The sequence below is a fragment of the Lissotriton helveticus genome, chromosome 5_1, assembly GCF_964261635.1.
Source record: "Lissotriton helveticus chromosome 5_1, aLisHel1.1, whole genome shotgun sequence".
Lineage (NCBI taxonomy): Eukaryota > Metazoa > Chordata > Amphibia > Caudata > Salamandridae > Lissotriton > Lissotriton helveticus.
The window spans coordinates 1,296,941,570-1,296,967,325 of NC_136065.1; the positions used below are offsets into that span (position 1 = coordinate 1,296,941,570).

At 43.3% G+C, this 25,756-nt stretch overlaps 1 protein-coding gene across 2 annotated transcripts in view; it reads right to left on the reverse strand.

The window, feature by feature from the left end:
* Positions 1-18,794: 18,794 nt before the first annotated feature.
* Positions 18,795-25,756, reverse strand: part of CEPT1 (choline/ethanolamine phosphotransferase 1) — a 230,728-nt gene continuing 223,766 nt past the window's right edge. For both annotated transcript variants that reach the window (XM_078644128.1, XM_078644129.1), the window contains exon 9: positions 18,795-19,737. In XM_078644128.1, coding sequence (XP_078500254.1) covers positions 19,618-19,737 — 120 coding nt within the window. In that variant the 3' untranslated portion in view covers positions 18,795-19,617. The remainder of the gene's footprint in view (positions 19,738-25,756) is intronic.

Genomic DNA, 25,756 nt, shown 5'->3' on the forward strand with positions numbered 1-25,756 from the left:
TTGGATGACCTACCCTCGACCTCTAACCCCACGACAGAGGATGATTGGGTTAAACTTTTGAATCTTAAGAAAAATCACTCTCGCATCTCCTTACATGGGGTGATTATGAACGAGTACCTACATGGCAAATGTGCACCGTCGGGTCTGATTGTCACCACGGCACCACGACTCTTTTTAGCTGATAAAGAGTTTTTGAAAAATTGGGCTCTGATTGCTTGGCGGTGTACCCGCGATTGGCTGATTTTAATTATCAAGACAGCCAAAAAAACAGCTGATGCCTTATTGATAGAGATCCAGGTTCTGGAGGGACAGATCAATGCAGCAATCCGCCCTGTGATCTACAAGAAGAATTTGGAAGATGCCAACAAAACCAATAAGGAGTATCGTGATAACATCCTATTGAACAAAGTAGAGAAATTCAAAAAAGATTTGGCACGCTTCTCGATGGAATTGGCCTATCCCTATTTGAGCGATTCTTACGTAGCCCCATCTACCAACTCCAGAGGCAAAAGATATGGGTCGAACTACTCATCCTCGGGCTCAGACTCAGGTTCTAGTGACCAAGGCAATCCCAATGCAGGCTCTAACACCGGTATGCGAGGGAGAGGTTTCCAGAGGAGACCCAATAGAGGTCGAGGTGCTCAACAGCACCCCAACCAGGGACAATGGTGGCCTCCAGGACCGTGGAATTACCATCAGGGACCAATGGGACCTCCACCAATGGGTCACCCCATGCCCATGTATCCACCCAACCCGTCATTCTACTATGACCAGTCTTTTTTATGGCAGGGCCGAGGCAGGAACCGCGGAAAGAGGAGAGGCCAACAAACTGTGAACTGGGCACCACAGACCAACAACAAGACAGGTCCAACAACAGGAGCTGCGACCTAGTGGTGAATTTGAGCACAAGGGCCATTACACCAATTGAACACACGGTCTTGAACAAGGGGCTGGGCTTTGTCCCTACGAATCTAGGTGATCCCTTCAACTTGAGGTGTGAACTCGAAAGCTTTTTTAGGAAAATACGGCTGCACTTCTTTTTCAGAACATCCCGCTCCAACGTGGAGGAGGCTGTTACACTGGATCAAGGTGAATTGAATACTGGTCTTAAACCCAAATCAACTTTTACTCCCTTGAACCAACAAATGCCAGCCAATGTCCTAGCCTTCGAGCAAGCAGTGACGCACGAGGTTATGAACAACACCCAGCAACGCAAACACTTCTTCAATATGTCTACCTCGGAGAAACGAGCTCTGTCCATCCTAGCGAACGACAGACTCGTCACCATCAAGCCGCTGACAAGGGCGGCGCTATAGTGTTGCAAGACACCAGTGTCTACCATGAGGAATGTCAGAGACAACTCAATGTTACCAGTGCCTATCGTCGCCTTAATGAAGATCCAACGCTGAGAATCTCAAATGACATCAAGAGTCTGGTGGAAGAAGGATCATCAGAAGGTTGGATTACTCCCCAGGAAGCGAGGTACCTGATTGCAACGCACCCAGTGACCCCGTATTTCTACTGCCTTCCGAAAATACACAAGGCCCAGAGACCCCCTCCCGGAAGGCCCATTATTTCGGGTATAGGCTCGTTACTCGAGCCTTTATCCACTTTTGTGGATTTTTTCCTGAAACCTCTAGTCAAGGAAACACCGACTTATCTACAGGACACCGGGGATGTGCTCAGACTACTAGCGGATGCAGAATTCGACGTTGAGACAGACCTGTTGGTCAGTTTCGACGTCGAGTCTCTGTATACCTCTATCCCGCAGCAAGAAACACTAGACTGCATCAGAACCCTCTTAGAGGCCAGACCAATGGACACAATAACACCAGTTGCCTTTATAATGGAGTGCGCGAGAATCGCCATGATGGAAAAAAAAATTCAATACCAGAATGAGCTTTATCTCCTGGTCTCAGGGACCTCAATGGGGAGCGTCTTCGCACCTAGTTTGGCCAATTTGTATATGCACCAATTCGAGGTAGACCATGTTTTGAACCACAGTAACCCCTTTTTCCACCAGGTGGTACTGTGGAAAAGATACATTGACGACATCCTGGTGATATGGAGAGGATCGTCCATAGAAGTGTCGTCTTTCCATACATGGCTCAACTCAAGGAATCGGTTCCTCAAGTTCACCATGGAGAGCAGCAAAGAAGAACTTGCGTACCTGGACCTCCGAATTTTTCCAGCAGAGGGAGGTCTACAAAGTGAACTCTTTAAGAAGCCAATGGCACGGAACTCGTTACTATCATTCCAGAGTTTCCATCCGCAATCATTGCGTGAAAATTTGCCTGTAGGCCAATTCCTGAGGGTCAGACGGAATTGTTCCTCTAATACTCTTTACAACTACCATGCTGATGAACTGTCCACCAACCTGAGAGATCGGCATTACCCGAACCATCTTGTACGCCGTGCTCGGAAGAGGGCCTTCAACAACAACCGGGAGGCACTCCTGCAGCACAAGAGGTCAGCTGATACCAAAGACCGGATGACCATGGTGCAGACTTTCACCACATCTTCCAATGCGGTGAAGAAGATCATACTCAAACACTGGAAGATTCTGAACGTCGGTGCAGGTACAATACCTCGCCCCCTGTTCGCCTACAAGAAAGGACCATCTATTCGGGACAGCTTGGTCCATACTAGACCACGAAGTGAGATCAGACAAGCCACGAATACCCTCTGGAACACCAACCCTGTACAGGGCCACTACCCATGTGGTAGTTGTGCAGCCTGTCCACAGACACGCAAGACCCTAACAATTGACATTGGTACCAATAGACCCTGGAGGCTCATGAGACACACCAATTGTAATTCAGAGAAATTGATCTATTTAATCACCTGTCCCTGCAAGAAGCAGTATGTGGGCCACACAACGAGAATGATCAAGTCCCGCATCAGCGAACATAAAAGCACGATCCGTTGCAAGAAACAGGCGACAGGCCTAACAAACCATTTCCTTGAAGCAAAACACAAAGCAGAGGAATTAATGTGGGTGGTCCTAGAACAGCCTCACATCCCGCCACATATTTCGGATGTTTCGCATTTTCTGTTTGTCAGAGAACAACGATGGATCTTCAAGCTGAAGTCTGACATCAAGGGGCTAAATGATAACATTTCGTGGATATCGATCTGAGTGCTACATTTGCCATCTGGTACTCCCCCGTTGCTTTACATCCATATGTAATGAGGCCTCCATATGATCCTTTATAGATAATTTCTGGTTTGATCTGGAGGGCTTTTTTATTTCTATTTCCACAGATGAATACAATTGCTTTATCATTAGTGGGATCTGACGCTTTCGTCCAAAACCGGGTCAAACATCACCCTCAAACCTGGCACTTTTCATAATGGGGTGACCGCACTATTCTTTCATTTGACTCTACAGTGACACCTGCTCGAAGTCAATCTATTGCTACCGTACTCCAGCTAGTATGGCTTTGGTGTGACTTAGTTCTATAGTTATACCTGCACGAGATCTACCCAATGGCATTGCGATCTTGTTGATGTTTTTGCTATGAATGGGTGGTATATTCCCCATTTCTGGTTATGTCTAAACTTTGGGTGGGCGTATGGCATCTAGTGACACCCACCGGGTTAATATCGTCCATCACAATATATAATACTGGATGATACTGATTTTGCTTAATCAGATCGTCTTGATCAAGAAGATTTAATCTAGACCCTGCTGTTCGCATATGGGCCGGCACTAATCGCCGAACACTACAAAGTACGTTGATTAGAGCGTGGGCAGGCGGCGCACTGAACAACAGGTTTTGTTTCTGTGTTGCAGGATTTTGCTAATGTGTGAATAATGGCATGGGCTGTTTTAAACCATGCTCGTTCGACAATGATGTGTGTTTGGCCCTTGCGCATGCGCACAGCTATGCGCTAGCCAAACACGCTGTATGCGCATGCACGGTGCTGTATGGCGCGTCTGCCTGACCGCGCATGCGCGACTGCACTTACGGAGTGTCACTCCAATGTGCATCCGCATCATTGACTGCGCATGCGTCGCGCATAGTGCTAGTGAGCTACACATGCGCGGCGGCTCCATTGACTGCGCATGCGTCGCGTATGGTGCTGGTGAGCTACACATGCGCGGCGGCTCCATCGATAGAACAGCTGAGCCTAATTGGACAATCCACTGGTGTATAAAGGCGCGCTCAACCTGCCCGTCGGTGCCTCCCCTTCGGCTCGTGTTCCCGCCGTGAGGTACCGACGGACAGGTAAGACAGGAGCAGGGTGCCTTTGCTGAGTCCTGGGTAGGTGGGTTGACCATTGGGCTGTTGGTTGGCTGGTTATACACAGTTGGCTTGTGAACTCTAGGGCAGATGGTAGTAAAGGGAAACCCCTTTTTCTATGTTTGTTCTTTATATTTGTTCACTATTAATATCACCCAGTTGGCCACTACAGATAATAACAGAATTATTGATCAATGTTATTATCAATATCCAGCATGAACTGACCACACGTACAAAAGGGTGGTCTGTGTCAGAACAGCATTATTGTTCAATATTAATACCAATATACATCATAACTGACCATATGTCCTACAGGGTTGTCTGCGTCAGTCGCCTTATGTTTCCACCAGTTCTGCCTTTTGGGGGGGACCTCCTTTAGACAGAACAGAAAATGACTGGGTTTTAAACAGTATGCAGAAGTAACATTCTAGGGACAGATATCTAACATGGGAACTGTCTTTGTTTACATGCTTAGAGCGGGGCCTTATCATTCCGAGCAGTTGCCGGGTGAGGTGAGGCTTACTTCCCAAAAACTGATGGGTAAGTGTTCAAACTAATGATAAATGATACACAGATTATCTGTTGGTGACGCTAGGTGGCGCACCTTTAATGTGGCCATCGCTAAGTTGAGATGGACCTGTCTCAGTGTTTGTTTAACTGGCACTGGTTTTTGCACAGTACTAGCACTTTTTCAATAAGTGCACACTAGATTTACAGTAATATTCATGTCTCAACAAACATTATCTGTCTATATTTTCTATATGGTTTCTCCTTTTATATTTTTTCCAGGGAAGACCAACTGCATCTATTGGACTTAATAAGAAGATGCGGTAGGATGGTCTTGTATGACCACTCTGATTTGATTTTGTTATGAATTATTCTTTTTACACGCCTTTATTAGAGCACATTCAATAGTGTAATTGCAGTAGCATCCAAGAGCTTGGCCCTGAAGAATGCCAGTGAACTTTCACAATATGGCAGAAACATGTTGGCCCTAATTTTTGATCTCTACCAAGCAAGCTAGACAGTGATTTTGTCACACGGTCACCTCACTATTTTTTAATCTGACGTTCAGGCAAACGCCATTAAAGTTTCTTGTTTGCTTGTTCAGCCATTTTATACACTTCACTTCATTTTTTGCACTGCACATATCAGTCTCACCACCCATATGAACAATTGCGGTGACCAGACCATGGCCAAGTGACGCAATGCCAAAATACATCTGGGCATTTGCACACAAACCAAGGTCCGGGTGTCCTACATGATGAGGCTCCGCCACTTGGGTGGGCTGATAGGACTTTAACAGCATTTGTTGATAGCCAGTTTAATCTTTTTTCTGTGCAACATATCCAGTGTTAGTTTAACTTTCTCAGATTTATTCGACTTACAGGTTTCTTGTTGTTTATGCGGTTACACTGGGGGTATTTACCTGGTTTGTCGTTAAATAATTTCCCTCGGACCCTCCCCTACGAGTAGTTGTTATATTGTACTGAGCAGCTTAGGCTGCGGGTCTTTGTCTTTCAATTTCAGCATCACACAGCACATGTAGTGGTGCCATTTTAGCTCGCCCAGTCTATCTATTTAGGTTTTTGTCTATCACGGTTCCTCATCATGGAGGACTTTGGTGGCCTAGCATTTGACGATGAGGATTTGAACAACATCCTCAGTAACAATCCTAGTATATTGGATGACCTACCCTCGACCTCTAACCCCACGACAGAGGATGATTGGGTTAAACTTTTGAATCTTAAGAAAAATCACTCTCGCATCTCCTTACATGGGGTGATTATGAACGAGTACCTACATGGCAAATGTGCACCGTCGGGTCTGATTGTCACCACGGCACCACGACTCTTTTTAGCTGATAAAGAGTTTTTGAAAAATTGGGCTCTGATTGCTTGGCGGTGTACCCGCGATTGGCTGATTTTAATTATCAAGACAGCCAAAAAAACAGCTGATGCCTTATTGATAGAGATCCAGGTTCTGGAGGGACAGATCAATGCAGCAATCCGCCCTGTGATCTACAAGAAGAATTTGGAAGATGCCAACAAAACCAATAAGGAGTATCGTGATAACATCCTATTGAACAAAGTAGAGAAATTCAAAAAAGATTTGGCACGCTTCTCGATGGAATTGGCCTATCCCTATTTGAGCGATTCTTACGTAGCCCCATCTACCAACTCCAGAGGCAAAAGATATGGGTCGAACTACTCATCCTCGGGCTCAGACTCAGGTTCTAGTGACCAAGGCAATCCCAATGCAGGCTCTAACACCGGTATGCGAGGGAGAGGTTTCCAGAGGAGACCCAATAGAGGTCGAGGTGCTCAACAGCACCCCAACCAGGGACAATGGTGGCCTCCAGGACCGTGGAATTACCATCAGGGACCAATGGGACCTCCACCAATGGGTCACCCCATGCCCATGTATCCACCCAACCCGTCATTCTACTATGACCAGTCTTTTTTATGGCAGGGCCGAGGCAGGAACCGCGGAAAGAGGAGAGGCCAACAAACTGTGAACTGGGCACCACAGACCAACAACAAGACAGGTCCAACAACAGGAGCTGCGACCTAGTGGTGAATTTGAGCACAAGGGCCATTACACCAATTGAACACACGGTCTTGAACAAGGGGCTGGGCTTTGTCCCTACGAATCTAGGTGATCCCTTCAACTTGAGGTGTGAACTCGAAAGCTTTTTTAGGAAAATACGGCTGCACTTCTTTTTCAGAACATCCCGCTCCAACGTGGAGGAGGCTGTTACACTGGATCAAGGTGAATTGAATACTGGTCTTAAACCCAAATCAACTTTTACTCCCTTGAACCAACAAATGCCAGCCAATGTCCTAGCCTTCGAGCAAGCAGTGACGCACGAGGTTATGAACAACACCCAGCAACGCAAACACTTCTTCAATATGTCTACCTCGGAGAAACGAGCTCTGTCCATCCTAGCGAACGACAGACTCGTCACCATCAAGCCGCTGACAAGGGCGGCGCTATAGTGTTGCAAGACACCAGTGTCTACCATGAGGAATGTCAGAGACAACTCAATGTTACCAGTGCCTATCGTCGCCTTAATGAAGATCCAACGCTGAGAATCTCAAATGACATCAAGAGTCTGGTGGAAGAAGGATCATCAGAAGGTTGGATTACTCCCCAGGAAGCGAGGTACCTGATTGCAACGCACCCAGTGACCCCGTATTTCTACTGCCTTCCGAAAATACACAAGGCCCAGAGACCCCCTCCCGGAAGGCCCATTATTTCGGGTATAGGCTCGTTACTCGAGCCTTTATCCACTTTTGTGGATTTTTTCCTGAAACCTCTAGTCAAGGAAACACCGACTTATCTACAGGACACCGGGGATGTGCTCAGACTACTAGCGGATGCAGAATTCGACGTTGAGACAGACCTGTTGGTCAGTTTCGACGTCGAGTCTCTGTATACCTCTATCCCGCAGCAAGAAACACTAGACTGCATCAGAACCCTCTTAGAGGCCAGACCAATGGACACAATAACACCAGTTGCCTTTATAATGGAGTGCGCGAGAATCGCCATGATGGAAAAAAAAATTCAATACCAGAATGAGCTTTATCTCCTGGTCTCAGGGACCTCAATGGGGAGCGTCTTCGCACCTAGTTTGGCCAATTTGTATATGCACCAATTCGAGGTAGACCATGTTTTGAACCACAGTAACCCCTTTTTCCACCAGGTGGTACTGTGGAAAAGATACATTGACGACATCCTGGTGATATGGAGAGGATCGTCCATAGAAGTGTCGTCTTTCCATACATGGCTCAACTCAAGGAATCGGTTCCTCAAGTTCACCATGGAGAGCAGCAAAGAAGAACTTGCGTACCTGGACCTCCGAATTTTTCCAGCAGAGGGAGGTCTACAAAGTGAACTCTTTAAGAAGCCAATGGCACGGAACTCGTTACTATCATTCCAGAGTTTCCATCCGCAATCATTGCGTGAAAATTTGCCTGTAGGCCAATTCCTGAGGGTCAGACGGAATTGTTCCTCTAATACTCTTTACAACTACCATGCTGATGAACTGTCCACCAACCTGAGAGATCGGCATTACCCGAACCATCTTGTACGCCGTGCTCGGAAGAGGGCCTTCAACAACAACCGGGAGGCACTCCTGCAGCACAAGAGGTCAGCTGATACCAAAGACCGGATGACCATGGTGCAGACTTTCACCACATCTTCCAATGCGGTGAAGAAGATCATACTCAAACACTGGAAGATTCTGAACGTCGGTGCAGGTACAATACCTCGCCCCCTGTTCGCCTACAAGAAAGGACCATCTATTCGGGACAGCTTGGTCCATACTAGACCACGAAGTGAGATCAGACAAGCCACGAATACCCTCTGGAACACCAACCCTGTACAGGGCCACTACCCATGTGGTAGTTGTGCAGCCTGTCCACAGACACGCAAGACCCTAACAATTGACATTGGTACCAATAGACCCTGGAGGCTCATGAGACACACCAATTGTAATTCAGAGAAATTGATCTATTTAATCACCTGTCCCTGCAAGAAGCAGTATGTGGGCCACACAACGAGAATGATCAAGTCCCGCATCAGCGAACATAAAAGCACGATCCGTTGCAAGAAACAGGCGACAGGCCTAACAAACCATTTCCTTGAAGCAAAACACAAAGCAGAGGAATTAATGTGGGTGGTCCTAGAACAGCCTCACATCCCGCCACATATTTCGGATGTTTCGCATTTTCTGTTTGTCAGAGAACAACGATGGATCTTCAAGCTGAAGTCTGACATCAAGGGGCTAAATGATAACATTTCGTGGATATCGATCTGAGTGCTACATTTGCCATCTGGTACTCCCCCGTTGCTTTACATCCATATGTAATGAGGCCTCCATATGATCCTTTATAGATAATTTCTGGTTTGATCTGGAGGGCTTTTTTATTTCTATTTCCACAGATGAATACAATTGCTTTATCATTAGTGGGATCTGACGCTTTCGTCCAAAACCGGGTCAAACATCACCCTCAAACCTGGCACTTTTCATAATGGGGTGACCGCACTATTCTTTCATTTGACTCTACAGTGACACCTGCTCGAAGTCAATCTATTGCTACCGTACTCCAGCTAGTATGGCTTTGGTGTGACTTAGTTCTATAGTTATACCTGCACGAGATCTACCCAATGGCATTGCGATCTTGTTGATGTTTTTGCTATGAATGGGTGGTATATTCCCCATTTCTGGTTATGTCTAAACTTTGGGTGGGCGTATGGCATCTAGTGACACCCACCGGGTTAATATCGTCCATCACAATATATAATACTGGATGATACTGATTTTGCTTAATCAGATCGTCTTGATCAAGAAGATTTAATCTAGACCCTGCTGTTCGCATATGGGCCGGCACTAATCGCCGAACACTACAAAGTACGTTGATTAGAGCGTGGGCAGGCGGCGCACTGAACAACAGGTTTTGTTTCTGTGTTGCAGGATTTTGCTAATGTGTGAATAATGGCATGGGCTGTTTTAAACCATGCTCGTTCGACAATGATGTGTGTTTGGCCCTTGCGCATGCGCACAGCTATGCGCTAGCCAAACACGCTGTATGCGCATGCACGGTGCTGTATGGCGCGTCTGCCTGACCGCGCATGCGCGACTGCACTTACGGAGTGTCACTCCAATGTGCATCCGCATCATTGACTGCGCATGCGTCGCGCATAGTGCTAGTGAGCTACACATGCGCGGCGGCTCCATTGACTGCGCATGCGTCGCGTATGGTGCTGGTGAGCTACACATGCGCGGCGGCTCCATCGATAGAACAGCTGAGCCTAATTGGACAATCCACTGGTGTATAAAGGCGCGCTCAACCTGCCCGTCGGTGCCTCCCCTTCGGCTCGTGTTCCCGCCGTGAGGTACCGACGGACAGGTAAGACAGGAGCAGGGTGCCTTTGCTGAGTCCTGGGTAGGTGGGTTGACCATTGGGCTGTTGGTTGGCTGGTTATACACAGTTGGCTTGTGAACTCTAGGGCAGATGGTAGTAAAGGGAAACCCCTTTTTCTATGTTTGTTCTTTATATTTGTTCACTATTAATATCACCCAGTTGGCCACTACAGATAATAACAGAATTATTGATCAATGTTATTATCAATATCCAGCATGAACTGACCACACGTACAAAAGGGTGGTCTGTGTCAGAACAGCATTATTGTTCAATATTAATACCAATATACATCATAACTGACCATATGTCCTACAGGGTTGTCTGCGTCAGTCGCCTTATGTTTCCACCAGTTCTGCCTTTTGGGGGGGACCTCCTTTAGACAGAACAGAAAATGACTGGGTTTTAAACAGTATGCAGAAGTAACATTCTAGGGACAGATATCTAACATGGGAACTGTCTTTGTTTACATGCTTAGAGCGGGGCCTTATCATTCCGAGCAGTTGCCGGGTGAGGTGAGGCTTACTTCCCAAAAACTGATGGGTAAGTGTTCAAACTAATGATAAATGATACACAGATTATCTGTTGGTGACGCTAGGTGGCGCACCTTTAATGTGGCCATCGCTAAGTTGAGATGGACCTGTCTCAGTGTTTGTTTAACTGGCACTGGTTTTTGCACAGTACTAGCACTTTTTCAATAAGTGCACACTAGATTTACAGTAATATTCATGTCTCAACAAACATTATCTGTCTATATTTTCTATATGGTTTCTCCTTTTATATTTTTTCCAGGGAAGACCAACTGCATCTATTGGACTTAATAAGAAGATGCGGTAGGATGGTCTTGTATGACCACTCTGATTTGATTTTGTTATGAATTATTCTTTTTACACGCCTTTATTAGAGCACATTCAATAGTGTAATTGCAGTAGCATCCAAGAGCTTGGCCCTGAAGAATGCCAGTGAACTTTCACAATATGGCAGAAACATGTTGGCCCTAATTTTTGATCTCTACCAAGCAAGCTAGACAGTGATTTTGTCACACGGTCACCTCACTATTTTTTAATCTGACGTTCAGGCAAACGCCATTAAAGTTTCTTGTTTGCTTGTTCAGCCATTTTATACACTTCACTTCATTTTTTGCACTGCACATATCAGTCTCACCACCCATATGAACAATTGCGGTGACCAGACCATGGCCAAGTGACGCAATGCCAAAATACATCTGGGCATTTGCACACAAACCAAGGTCCGGGTGTCCTACATGATGAGGCTCCGCCACTTGGGTGGGCTGATAGGACTTTAACAGCATTTGTTGATAGCCAGTTTAATCTTTTTTCTGTGCAACATATCCAGTGTTAGTTTAACTTTCTCAGATTTATTCGACTTACAGGTTTCTTGTTGTTTATGCGGTTACACTGGGGGTATTTACCTGGTTTGTCGTTAAATAATTTCCCTCGGACCCTCCCCTACGAGTAGTTGTTATATTCTAAGTCCATTGACATTCCAAGAGAGTACTCTGAATTGTTTAAAGCTTGTCGCCATTCCTATTAGGAGTATCTTTGCTTTTTTCGTGTTTTATGGGTCCCGAAAATTCCTTTTACTATAATTTCTGAGGACATTTTTTCTGTTTTTTTCCCTATTTTGCTCCCCACCCGTGCTCTCTTTTTGTAAGGTATTTGTGTTTTTTGTGAGGTTCATTATTTCCCACCCTGAGGAAGCCTCCCTTCTTTTTGGGCGGTATTATTCGCCCTATTTGAGCTCGTTGCATCGCCTAGGATTTACGATTTTCACCTTGCTTGCGTTTCTGTTTCAGACCGCGGTTGATCTTTTATTTGTTCTATGAAAGTTTCTACTTCTCTGGGATCCCTGATGTTGTGCATTTTGTTTCTCCACATGATCCTCAGTGCGGCGGGGAATCTCATCTGGACGGTGGCGCCGAGAGATTTTAATTCTTGCATATGTTGCCCTAGCTCCCACTGTCTGTCTTGGGTTGCTTTGGACATGTCTGAGCGAATCCTGAAGGACCAATTGTCTTGTTTCAAGGTGCCACATTTTAGACCTTCACTTAGCAGTCTTTCCTTCAGTGTATAGGATTTAAAATTTACCAGGATTTTCCTTGGAGTCTTCCTATCTTTGTTTTTCCTGAAAGGGTCTCGGTGTACCCTCTGTATGTCGTCAGTAAGATTGGCTTCTTTGGCCCATGAGAAATGTTCTTCAAAAAGAGAAATGATAAACCTTTTAATGTCCGTTCCCTCCAAGTTCTCAGGAACATTCAAAACCCTCAGGTTATTTCTTCTCGCCTGGTTTTCTAGCGATTCTAGCTTCTCGCTCATGCTTCTTTCATTCTCTCTGAGCTTCCTTATCTCTTTCTGGTTTATATCAATTTTCTTACTGAGATCTTCCACAACTGTTTCGACTGCAGTCACTCTTTCACCAAGAGTGTTCAATTTATGGTCCAATGTCTCACACACCTCCTGTATCTTACTTTGATTAGCCTCTGAGACTGAGAATTTCTCTCATTTCCCCTAACACTTTGTCCATGAATTTTTCCAAAAGCTTCTCTGTTTGTTCTACCATGGAGGGGGGCTCTGTTGCTAATAGGTCTGCCGGGTATGGCATACTGGTGCCTCCCGATGCCTCCATTTGCGGATCTGTGATGATTGTTGTTTCTTGAGTCTTTTGCCGAGATTCTTTAGCCCCTTTTATTCCGTTAGTTGTTACGGGGTTTTGGGGGTTGTGTTGAGATTTATGTTTAGGCCTGTGTTTGTGGCTGGGGGGGTTGGCTTTGGCCTGTGAGTTTGGGTGATTAAGAGGATTAGGGTGCTTACCCCCTATCTGGGTTTGCTGCTGTACTTTGAAGAAGGATCTGAGGGAGGGGGTTACTTTGATTTTCTGCTCTGTTTGGTCTTTTCCCTTTACAGTTCTGTCCTTTTTCTGCTGTGGTTTGGGGGTTAGCTTTCTTTTTGTATTCCTTGGTATAACCGTTTGTTCAGTTGGGAGGACTTGTTTGGAGAATTGCCTATTCCTCAGGCAGTAGCTGGACCTTCGCTTGCTCCCTACTCAGTCTTCTATTCCTTCTAGGGTATTTCCTCTATCCCTAGCCCCTAAATCTGCTTGAGGGGATTTTGTTTCTATTGCAGAAGCAGATGCAACTGGGGTATTTGTAACAGCTCCCACCTCAGGCTCCCTCCCCCTCTCCCCCTCCTTCTCCTTTATTCCGGTGTTACCCCTTGTTTGCTTCTTCTCTCCACGTCCAACAAGTAAATCAAATGCAGATACACCCTCACCACCAACTCCCCCCTGTACCTTGCTCATGGGTTCCAGTTGTGTCGAATTCCTTGTAGTTTGGCTTTCCACGACCTTCCCCTCTACGAGGATCGTTAGCCTGCACTCCTCTCTGTAGCGTGTAGCCTCTGTCTCTGTCTTCGTCGGTTTCAGCCCAGTAGCGCTTCCACTTTTCACCCGGAGGCGTGTCTGCAGAAATGCTGAGGAGGCCGCTTTGTCTGCGCCGCCACTGCCGCTTATGCCCTGGAAGGAAAAGGAGACCTTAACGATCGCGCTCCGGCAACCTCTGCTGGCGCCAGAAGCCACTGCCCACAGCCCGGTGTACGCCGTGCGGGTGCCACCAGCCACTTCATCCGCCTGGAGGACTCGAAATCCCATCCCCAGGTCGTCGAGGCAAAACAACTGACCCCAGAGATGCGATTCCACACACCGCAGTACCCTTCTGTATTCGCGAGTGTTCAGCCGCGGTAGGTGAAAATTTGACGATTAATGCTTCATGTTTTGAGAACGGCGAGCGCAGAGCTCCCGGCCGAACCTCCTAGCCGGCCGCCATCTTCCTCTCCTACCCACATATAGCGCCATACAATATTTTTGTATGTGTGCCCTTTGAAAAAGGTTGATTAATGGCCTAAGGGTTGTCCTTTTCATTTCTAAATGCAGCACACAAAAATTGGAAAATCAAGCACTTTTCTAAAGAAGGCACCTATGGATTCTGAAGCACCTCAGGTACATAGTCTAACTTGAATATCAAGATAGAATGCTTTGAATAAATGAGCTATAAATAAAACCTACTATAAAATGCCAGTTGAGGTAGTGCTGGCTTTGCGCCAAATAATGACAGGCAATGTAACAACTTAAGCTGTAAAATCATACAGATAGCACAAAGGAATATTATAATAATATTAACTTCAACAGTTGTGTGCTGATTAGTATTATTATTAGAATTGTGCACACAAGTAAAACAGAGAAAGATTGAGAAACCGAGGGAGAACCGAAAGGTAGACTTAGGCCTCGGAGGCAACCACCGGGAGGGGTCTCTGGCATCGCCCACACAGTAGCAACAACATTCTTAGGAGTGCTAATTACATACAAGTTTGTTTATATATAGTACACAGAAAAAACTGAAAATGAAGGAAAAGTTGATAAACGCTGGGAAAAAAAAGAAACTAAATGTTCTTGTCATGAGGTTGCACCAAAGTACAGTGGTACTGAAAGCAGTGAGAGAGAACTATTTTATGTGATTGCACGCTATGCAGTATGCAACTGCTTTAAAACACTTTTGGACATGACCAGAGAGAGACAGAGCTACACGAACCTATAAAAATCATGTTCAGAAAACTGCAAGAGCGTCAAAAAAACACAAAGGAGATTTTGGGAGAATCTGATATTAATGATGGAGTGACTAGGGTTACAGAGAGCTTCTGATATGAAACAGTGGCCAATCGAAATTCAAGAAATCAAGAGTGGAGGGGCGGGCGGGAGTTGTGGTAAACATTCATTAGATGTAGAAAAAACAATTTTTAAAACATAAAAACCTTTAAAAAAAACAGCAATAAATCAAGAATTAATTGTTTTACTTGAAGCAGGGTGAAAGGAACTATCAGATGACAACTGCCTCCATCTGCTCAATACTCTGATGCAAATTCCTTTTATACAATAAAAACCTTTGAGGATACCTCTGGTATTATTGGCTCGGAAAACCTGCCAGCTGTCACAGTTGCTTTAGCCTGGTAATTTGATTTGAAAGAAATTATGGTACTATTCTCACTGCCCTGGATACACTAGTGGCCATGCAAAGGATTAGTATGCCGTTCAGCAGTAGATGCGAGGAATGTAACACATTCAGAGTCACCAAATATCTCCACCTCACCTGATATGCCTGCCAGTCTCAACCTTCACTGTGGCAGTATCGATATCTAAAAGAGAATGAACTTTTAAATCATAGTCAGCAAGATTACAATTTACTGATTCTACTAAGGGCCTGATTCTGATGTGGGTTGGTGCGCCCCTAGTGTAGCATGCCCTTACATGGGTCATTTCGCATCTCTTAAAATCTATAACGAATTGGCACCGTTTAGTGAGAATGTCACCCTCTGGTCAAGATTTAGCGACAATATTTTCTTTGTCTGGAAGGGTGACCAAGAGATCCTTAGTGAATTTATCCTATGGATCAATCTGGCTGATCCCAATTTGAAATTTATTGCACATACCAGAAACTCCAAATTGGAATTTTTGGATGTCTGGATTGGACATCAAGACCATCAACTTACTGTGTCCCTCTTTACCAAACCAACGTCAAAGAATACACTACTCCATTATAGTAGTTACCACCCCAGACATCAGAAGGATGGCATCCCATTTAGCCAGTTCCTGCGATTGTGCAGGAACTGCACCTCGATCAAAGATGTCATTGTCCACTCTGAAACTCTAAAGAAGAAATTGTTTATATAGCCCAGTATCTTTAGACAGTATGCTGTTTTTATTTAGATACTGCTCTCCATATTTGCCCTTTGACCTATCCGGCACTAACTTTCCGAAGATCCGGCCTCCCTTGTAGCTGCATACATCCACTTGTTCTTCATTTTCGGTAAATTGTGTTTTGCTTGATTTATCCAGCCGCTATTTGCTTCCGTTTTCCACCTATGCCGTAATGCTAAAGTATCGAACCTGGCCCGTATTATTGCCGGAGTACCCATATCTTTGACTGCCCTGGTGTATTTGCTGATCCTGCTTTTTTATTTTTCCGCCCGGGCCCTCATTGTATTTTCTTATTTGATTTTTTTTTCTTTCCCAGAAAGTCTTATTCTGTTCCATCTCTCTCAGAACTTCCGACGTCCTCCTTTTATCGTGATTTGTTGCTTTTCGCTCGCCATTTTGCTTGCGACTTGATACCTTTAGGTGAGTATTGTCCTTTACCTGACGAGATCAATCGTGCTCTATGTCGTTCCATGACAGTACTGAGGTCTCTTTTTCTTATAATTTTTGTTTTCATTTTGTTAGACTTTTCCATAGGTTCATCTGTGTGTTTATTCATTCTTTATTAGCCCTCAGGTATGCCTTGCCTTTTGGTTTGATTTGATTAACCTTCTATCCTTATGGCTCTTTGGTTTCTCTTGTGCACATTCCTTTATTTCAGGTTGGAATGTTGTTTTCTGGCTGATCTTTAAATTTTAGACCCCTATGTCTATAAGCTCACGTTTGTTTGGGTTAAAGTCCCTTTTTGTCCTTTTCTGCCTGGCACTTTGGTCCCAATTGTCAATGCATCTTTATCCTTCACCTAAGTCGTTGTCTCCCTCCCGCCGTTATGGCATTGATATCCTTTTGTTAGATAATATCTGTGAGCCATAGGTGGCCTTAAAATTGTCTAACCTCCAATCAGTATTTAATAATTCTAGATTCTTTCCCCCACTGTGTCCCTTTGAGGATCTATGCCCTGAGGAAGGTGAGACCCGTAATAGGTCTGTCACCGAAACGTACGTCGGCACCGATCTCACAACCAAAGAACTTGGCGGATTTGACCACATTCTTGTGTTTTCTGTTAAACCTATTTGGATGTTTCTTTTTGTCATACATTTATCGCTGTTTTTATTTTTTGGACTTGACTATAATTATTAAGAAGTATTCTGCCATCCGTTTGGCTTCCGTTTTTGAATCTCACAGTGAACATATCGTTTCTACCTTAAGAGTAATTTTCAATAATTTGAAATTCTGTGAATGTATTGATTCTATGTGGTTTGCTGCCTTTATTCATTTTTATAAATTGGGTTTGCTTGATAGGATCCATTTGGGTCAGGATGTGTGTCCTAGTATGAGTGTGGAATATATGTGCATTGCTTGCTTGTGTTCTTGAATAAATGAGTGTGGGGAATGCATTATTATGTTGATATTATTTTATGTCTAATGTTTTGTGTTTTGTATATATGAATATTCATTAAAAATTTCTATTTCTGGATTCATTCCACGCAATAATTGTCCTTTGACTGTTTTGCCTCCTGGGAGGGAGACTGTATTATGAATTACCTTTTAGGCATTTTTTCCTTTTTCATTGTTGGGTGGAGACTCTTCTGTGTTTATTTGTTGGAAAGCTTCCAGACCGAATCAGTTTGGAAATGGTTTCCAACCCACTCGGATCGGGAGAGTTCCACCGACGGAGTACGATGCATCCGGATACTAGCCGATATGATTTGGTTGGACTCCCATCGACTTCAATGGGAGCATATGTTCCTAACCGCATCATAATTAGGCCCTCGGTCGGGAAGACACGTTCCCGATCAGATTTGGAAGAAGCAAATGCTGTTAGGAGGCCTTCCTAACCACATCAGAGTCAGGCTCTAGGTGGGAATGCTTTCCTAACCGCATCAGAATCAGGCCCTCAGTCTCATCATATACCTCTCAGTAATCTTTACAGTACCCATTCACTGAGGTTGCTAACAATGGTATAATTTCCTAGAGCTAAAAGAAAGGGATAAATATTAGGTACACTATGTAGAATAGCCAGGACTAGAACATGTTTTCGAGTCAGTATAATTACCAGCAGCAGACTGGGACTCAAATCTATGATTTGAAGTATCTTAAATTCACATAGTCCTTTATCTGTAACATAACATACACACACATATTAAAGGCACTGAATGTTATTCATCACAAGGAACTTCTACCCAGAGGATCAAGATGGCACGCAGTATCTTGAGAATTGCAGCTAATGTGAGTTCTGTTGCTTTCCTCACACAGCATAGGTATAGCAATCTTGAACGCTCTGTCCAAGCAGTGGCTACATGGTGCATGCACCGATGGTGTCCCCTGAAACAAATACCTTGAATGCTCATGAAGTTCAATGTTTTAGGTCTCCTTGCTCACTCGACATCTCCAGGTGAGCACACACCATGGATCCAGACGCCAGCTCACTGATTATGTTGCCAGACTTCCTCAGTGGGAAGAGCACAGAATCTGGTGTAATTCACTTCAACGCAACAAAAAGGGTGTTAATCATAAAGAGTTATATGAAAAGTTAAAAAAAAGAAAAAAGGCACTCAATACAATCATGTAATGGCACCCTGACAATCTGTATACTCTAAAGGCATCAACTTTTGCTTGCCTTTGTACTAATTTTTCACTACCAGATTGTGGATTTTTAGTTTTATTAAAGGGGATGTAAAAATGCTTGAAAGTAAGTTAACCTCTGTAAATATACGAGCAGATATAAGCGAGGAGTGTCAATGTTCTTTGAATTTTTGACATGAGAAATTTCTTTCATACCGGACCATTTCTTTAGATAAAAAAAAGCACAAAAAAAAAGCATTGATGGTGGCACATGCATAGAAAAAAAACATGATGGCTCTTAGAACGTTCATATTTATTATAGAGCAGAATTGCACTTTGCTTACATTCTATACAAAAAAATAAGCAGAAAATTTTGTTATAAAGCCTTTACACAAATAAATGAGAATTAAGAAGCATGTTAGATAATATATTTATTAAAAAAATAAAAATAATTGACACAGATACCGCACTGCATTGCATCCTGATAGCACCATCAAAAAGGCCATCATAATGTTTGTTTCCACAGCTTTATATACGATTTCCATCAATGATGTCACATTTTGTAAACAAAAAACAAAGGGCGTATAACACATTGGATTTTAATTCAACTCAGTCAGTCCCACAGTTACATCAGAGACACAAATGAGTGAGGTATCTCTGTTTCACAATCTAATCTCCTTTGCAAAGAGGCTTCAAAATAGACAAACAATTGAATTTCACCAAAAGGCGAGAAAGGAATAAAACTATAAAGCAACTAGAATTTTTGGCATTTATGTTTTAAATTAAAATACTCTTCTGTTAGATGCCTCTTTATTTCTGACAATTTATTCAGAATTAAATGTTATTTCAAAAGATAAATTTGTACTTCTCTGCATGCTCTCCTGCGCACACACTCGGTGTAAGTACATAAACAGTAAGTGTTACTGAGTATATTTTATTCACCCATTTACAGAAGGATAATTAAGAAGGGTTACCAATAAGAATAAAATTGTAGAATAAAGCTGCACAACATTGATTATAAATTAAGTTTGTTCTTAGTCACTCTTGTTTTCCTTATTGTTTTGACGTTTACATTCATTCTTGACGAGATTTCCTATTTTAGTTCATGATGGCAGTCAATGATGATTAGAGTGGGTAGATGTGATCTTAATTCTAAACACTTCAATGTGAAGATGAGATGCAATCTGATTGCAGACGCTGACACAGTAACGAATAAGATCTATCAGCGAAAGAACCTACAATAGGAAGAAAAATGAAATTAATTCAAACAATGATCATTTGTAGATCAATAAGAAAAGAAAATACTTAATTGCGCACATAAAAACCACCCTCCCACCATGAGGTGACTTTGTTCTTAAGTCGCTGAATATTAACGCCTAGTTTAGGCATTTTATTTTTAACGTTTGTTTTTTTATTAAGAGGTAAAATCACATACCATACTTTTAGTCATGTACATTGCACCCCAACATTTTCAATCTCTGCAACATTAGACCACTCTTCCACCTATGGGGATAGGTATTCTCTCGATGAATCCTCCGATTTTCCTCAAAGTATTTCAAATAAGTAACTCAAACTCTATGCTCAACCCACAGCCAGTCCGATCTATCCATTTTCTTAATATTGCTCTTTTAGTAGCATTCTCTTCTTTCGTTTTTAACAAAACAGAGCAAGCACAGAAAAAGGGTTGTCACATTTTCAAATGCAATAATAAAGTCAAGGTATACAAATTATACATTTTGACAAGGATGGTAAGCATACATAGCTGGTCTCATATCGTAACAAAACAAAGTGATGGGTGTATTGCTTCTATTAACCTCAGCCACTGATGATTATTACTGTGTCACAATCTAGTCCATAATTGTATTTTTGCCGCCACACCAGCTCAGACAGAATCCACCATATGCAAATCAGTCATGGTCCTCATCAAATAGGGACTTAACCAATTAAGAGAAATGAAGTCAGGAAACCCCTTCCTCTTCCCAAGTAAATACATCTAAACAACAAGAATGGGTTACTCAGAAGGCGTACATTTACCTAGATTACGGAAGATGTACCTGGAGTATGTACTGCCTGGAAAACCATCAGGTTTTGAAAAAGAACCCTCACTCACCTACCTAGCAGGTGAAATGCCTCATCACAGAGTTCCCACCCTGGTCACCGAATGTTCCCAGGGTGTGCTACGACGCCTGATTACAGCGGAGCTGGTTGTATTTTGGGGTGTGGTTGTGATTGTGTGAGAAGTGCTCAGGTGATGTGAGATTTAAAATTGGCTCAATCTCGTTTGCATAAATTTAATTTTATTATAGAGAGTATTGGTCAATGTTAAAAGGTGGTGGATAGGAGAAGGAAATTATTTTGATCCTTCGTATCCTGAGATTGGTCTACTTGTTTCAGGCATGATCTAATGTGCCCGGTAGGGTCAAATGGCTTTCTTCAGGACCGATATGTGCATGCATGCACACTAAGACATGCAGCTAGTAAGTGAATCGTACTTACAACCCACTAGGAAAACTTCATGTCGCAGTTAGGTTTTCTGCGACAGTAGCTAATCGCCAACCTGAGATCAGCCGAGGGGGTGGACCCTGTAATCATGCTTTCATCAATGTATCTCACCGTCGGATACATATTCCTCCTTGGTCATCCCGCAGGTGCAATGGGTATGCTCAACTCACTGTCCCACAGGACTCAAGCTGCGCGATACGGATGAGGCTCCAGAAGGCTGAAGCAAGTCTGGGGTTCCTTATGCTGCTGCTCAGACGGAGCTGAACCTGGCCTGACAAGTCAGGCTGGACTTTTCCTATTGGAGCATTGGAACACTGTTTTCTCCTGGAAGAGCAAAGAGACTTTGTGGTCTTAGGTAGAGTCCACACTATACACGTAGAAGAGGTTAGTTGACTTAATAACTGAAAAAGAAGCAGATTGGTTCATAGCTTCCACAACAGATGCTTCACGTTCCTTTTGTTCAGAATATCATTTTCTGAAGTACCAAACGTACCATTCTCCGTACTACCTTTTCTTTCTTGAGGCCGAATTTCCTATACTGCTGTTCACATTGCCTCCATCCTCTCTAGACCTCTCTCAGTTATTCAATGAGCCACAAACTTCTGGCCTGTGCGGAAATATTGGCCCAGCATTTCATTGTGAGGGCCAAGATGTAACAGGCCCACGTCAACAAAAAGTAAAAAAGTATCCACCACAAATTGTACCGGTACTCCCTCCCACGACAATCTTGCTTTATCCTGAATATATATAAATAAAAAGAAAACCTGACATTTGCCTACTTACAAACATGTCCTTCTGAAGTGCCATCACTTTTAACCTTGTGAGTAACCGTGACCAATTAAGTAACTTTGAGACCTAGAAATGCTGCTTCTCGCCAACTGGCTGCATGGAAAGGATAGGAGGGGAGGACAAAACAGGCCCTGCACCGTCTCACATTTTTGACACGATAAATCATTTCACTTTGAATATTCAAACCTCCCGTGAAAATAACCCAGTTAAGATACTGCAACAAAAAAATGTTGTTGCTCCTAAGCAAATTGGAGGGAGGTAGTACTCCGGTGGTCCACAAATCCACCCTATCACCACAGTGGCACGAGTACTAACTGATCAATAGGAGTCAAATCACTTGGACGGTTCTGAACAAAGGTCATTGAGTTGGATATGTGGGGACATTCAGTGATTTTAAGAACCAAACCACCCAGTCTTCCCTACTCCATTGACCCAAAAGGTCTGGAAAAAGGGACAGAGATTGTTCAGCAAATCCTCGTGTTTTAAAAAAAAGCAGAGCAAGATCTTGAATGCGTTTTTGGAAAAGGCGGATCCTATGCACGGCTGAATGTCCAATGAAAACGTATTTTTGTTGCTCACTTCAGGCATATGCGGGAAGCAACACCAACTAAAGTCAAGTCTTTTTTTAAAGTTCAAAGTTGCCTCAAATCACAATAAATTGCATTGGTAGTATGTGTCTTGACCGGCCCTCTTGTAAGTACAAGTCTTAGACAAGTTGGAATTTCTCAATGCCAGGATATATTTTGGACTTCTCCAAGATGTGGGAATTTATAAAACAAAATCCCCTGACAAAAGAATTAAATGTTACACAAACCTACATGTTCTACAAATCTACATGTTCCTGTAAAACAATACATTCGTCTCATTTGGTGTCATGCACTATGTAACCTGTAACTCTGTAATATGACAATACGCTCTTTTTTCAGAACTTCTAATTCCAGGCTTTAACTATGCCAGGTCTCACAATGTACCATAATGAATCCACCTTTCTGGTTATGCCAGACACTCAGAAAAGCCTCCTTTTTCAGTTCTCTCTAGGGTCTCAGTTGAGTTATGTGCTGAACTTATGGCAGGGTTTTGATCAATGAAGGCCTCTGAATATGCTATCACCTTATTATGGGGGAGTACAGAACACTACAACAAACAACAAGATGATAGACTTAATGTTTGAAATTATTTCAGTCACTGGTGATAGCTCGTGCCACGTTCCAGTCCAATATTTTTCACCCACCATACCACTCTATATAGAGGCCCACCTTATGTAACTCAGTAATTGCCTTGCTCCTCATGTAAACAGTCCATTCCAATTTCTAGGTGAGGCCCCTCGAGAAGGGAACACAAGCAACCCTAGACCCGTCTCCAAATATATGGGTCTCTTCAGTAGGGTGAAGCTTCAAACGTATGGCACAGGGAGCAGTGAACCTACATCTGGGGATACCCTTTGTACTTAGGGTGTCAACTACAACAAACAAGGGGATAGATTTAAGGCTTGAATTCATCCCAGCCACTGGTGATCGTTCAGGTCACATCTGCCCACCAGCCACTATCAATCAGAGCTAAACCTGCACCTCATGAGAACAGTCCATCCTAAACTGCCAGGATAGGTCCATTCAGGTAGAGAACACCAGCAACCCTAAATCGGTTTCACCTATTTGTGCCTCTTCATTAGAGTACAGCTAGAGTCCTATGGCACATTTAAGTCAAGACCCACGTCCAAGTATACCTCTCATTCCTAAAGCATCAACTACAACAAACACCAAGATGATTGATGGAATGCCTAAATAAATATTAGCCTCAGCATTGCAGTCCGTTGTTCTTCGACCACCATGCCAAAAGGGGCAGTTCATCCTAAACTGTCAGGCCAGGTCATTTTTATCCTCAGTGACATGCCCTCGTGGGATTGGTATGCCCAGATGTGGGTACCATGCTCACAGTGCCCAAGGGAAACCTTAAGAGGCCCAAATAGGCAAAACTAGTCTGCGGTTGATTATGTTTCCGTTAACACAAGACTTAGAATGGCAGGTCTGGCAAGACTGTTCCTATCTGATGAGGAACACGATGATTTGCATATATGACTGTCTAAAGTGGTATGGTCAGCAACAAAGCAATGACGTGGGATGAGACCCAACTAAATTACCAGTGACTAAAATGAATTCAAGCATTCCACTCTTCACTTAATTTTCTTGACAGTTCTGACTACAGCAGAATATACTGATGAGAGGGTCTTAATATTTAATTGTTCTCCGTCTTTAGTTTCGGAGGAAGGATCTTCTTAATTGCTCTGGCACAGCGAACGCATTTACTCAAATTTACTCGGATGAATTACAACATGTTACTCGAAAATGAACATGGAGTTTAATTTAGATTAAGGAGAAAGGTCACACATTCACCCTTTACACTCGACCCCCTCACGTAATTGTGGGCAAGCCACTATATACAACTGTGCCTCAGTTCCTATGTTTGACATAATTGACAAAAAATAGCATCCTGTTTCTCAATAACTGAGCATTTGCATGGACACGTACTGAAAAGTCTAGTCAGAGTCCGAATAATGTGAATTATTTGTATGTCTCTGGGATTTACACTGAATCTCCAGTTCTGAATCGTTAAAAGTACTGGCATGCATCAAACATTTCATTGCAGGATGTCTAAGGAAAATCATATTTCAATTTGTCATAAAAAATGGAGTGGTGGGTTAGTAAAGCTGTCTGCATAATGTTATTGATTCAAGTTGCCAATATTTTTTAGATACATTAACAATAACTGATCTTGTATGTTTTGCTTCCGAAAAGATATTGCTTGTGAAAACCTCTCCCGTGACGATGCAAACGTAGGGTGGTGTGATTTTGGACCCTATCATGGTCACCTGCAATCAGTCACTTTATTGTGGACTTCTAGATAGGGTGGCCGACGCTTTGTTAACTTATCCCATCACATTCAAGCCAGATTCACATTTATAGACTTACTATATAGATGGCGGCTAGAACAAAGTCTTCTTGTCATTCAGTATCGCCCAGTATTTGTAGTACATTTTGGTATCCTAAATATACGAGGAGCGTTTTTTCTTATCAGTGATTGGGGTTGATGATGCACATATTCTCCAATTCATGAACAAATGGAATCAATTCCGGGGTATTTTCAGGCTCTACCCCACTAGAGATGTTCTCTATTGCATCATGGGAGAATTTCCCACAACTTTACCGTACCATTATTTTCCTCCCAAATTTATACCAGACCAATTCACTTTTTGTACCAGGTTTTTTTTTACATGGGGGACACCGATTATTTGGTATACAATGTCATAATTTTTGTCTTCAATTACTGCTTGTAGTAATATGCATTAGAAACCACGTTTGCAGTGCCTCGCATTAGCCTCACCTTAGTACCTTATGTGTGATTGTCAGTAAGGTCTTTTTATGAAATAAAAAAAAAATCCTTTGAAAGTACCTCAGGAACTGCTGTCAGGATTAATTAACTGCACCACATAAATCATGAATGTACCAGAATAGAAGGCGACTGACATTCATTGAGCACAGTGCCAGGCTAGCTGACGAGTGTTTGCTGAAACCTTTTATGCGGTTAGACTCTCAGGCAGGAGTAGTCCTGGAAAGGAGTTCAATTTGAACATGCTGGTGGACACCAGTACCGCCAAGTTCTCACGTGTAAGATGATGTGCCAAAAAAACACATGCAGGATCGCCAGATGGCAGTCTGTGGTAACAAACTACCTGTCAATTAACTCGAGAGCCAAAACATGCCTTTTCACAAGTGCCTAAAAGAGTATCCGTATAGGCCTCATTAAATGGTAGTAAAGGTTTAGTAGGTAACTGGCCAAGCGATAGAACCTCCATGAAGAGGTTAGTTATGACTTATAGTGTGGAGAGCTACAGGCCAAGGCCTTCTGCAGCCGACGTCACGACCACTGTTAAGAGAGGCTTTCTCCTCTGTGGAATGCAGTGGCAGG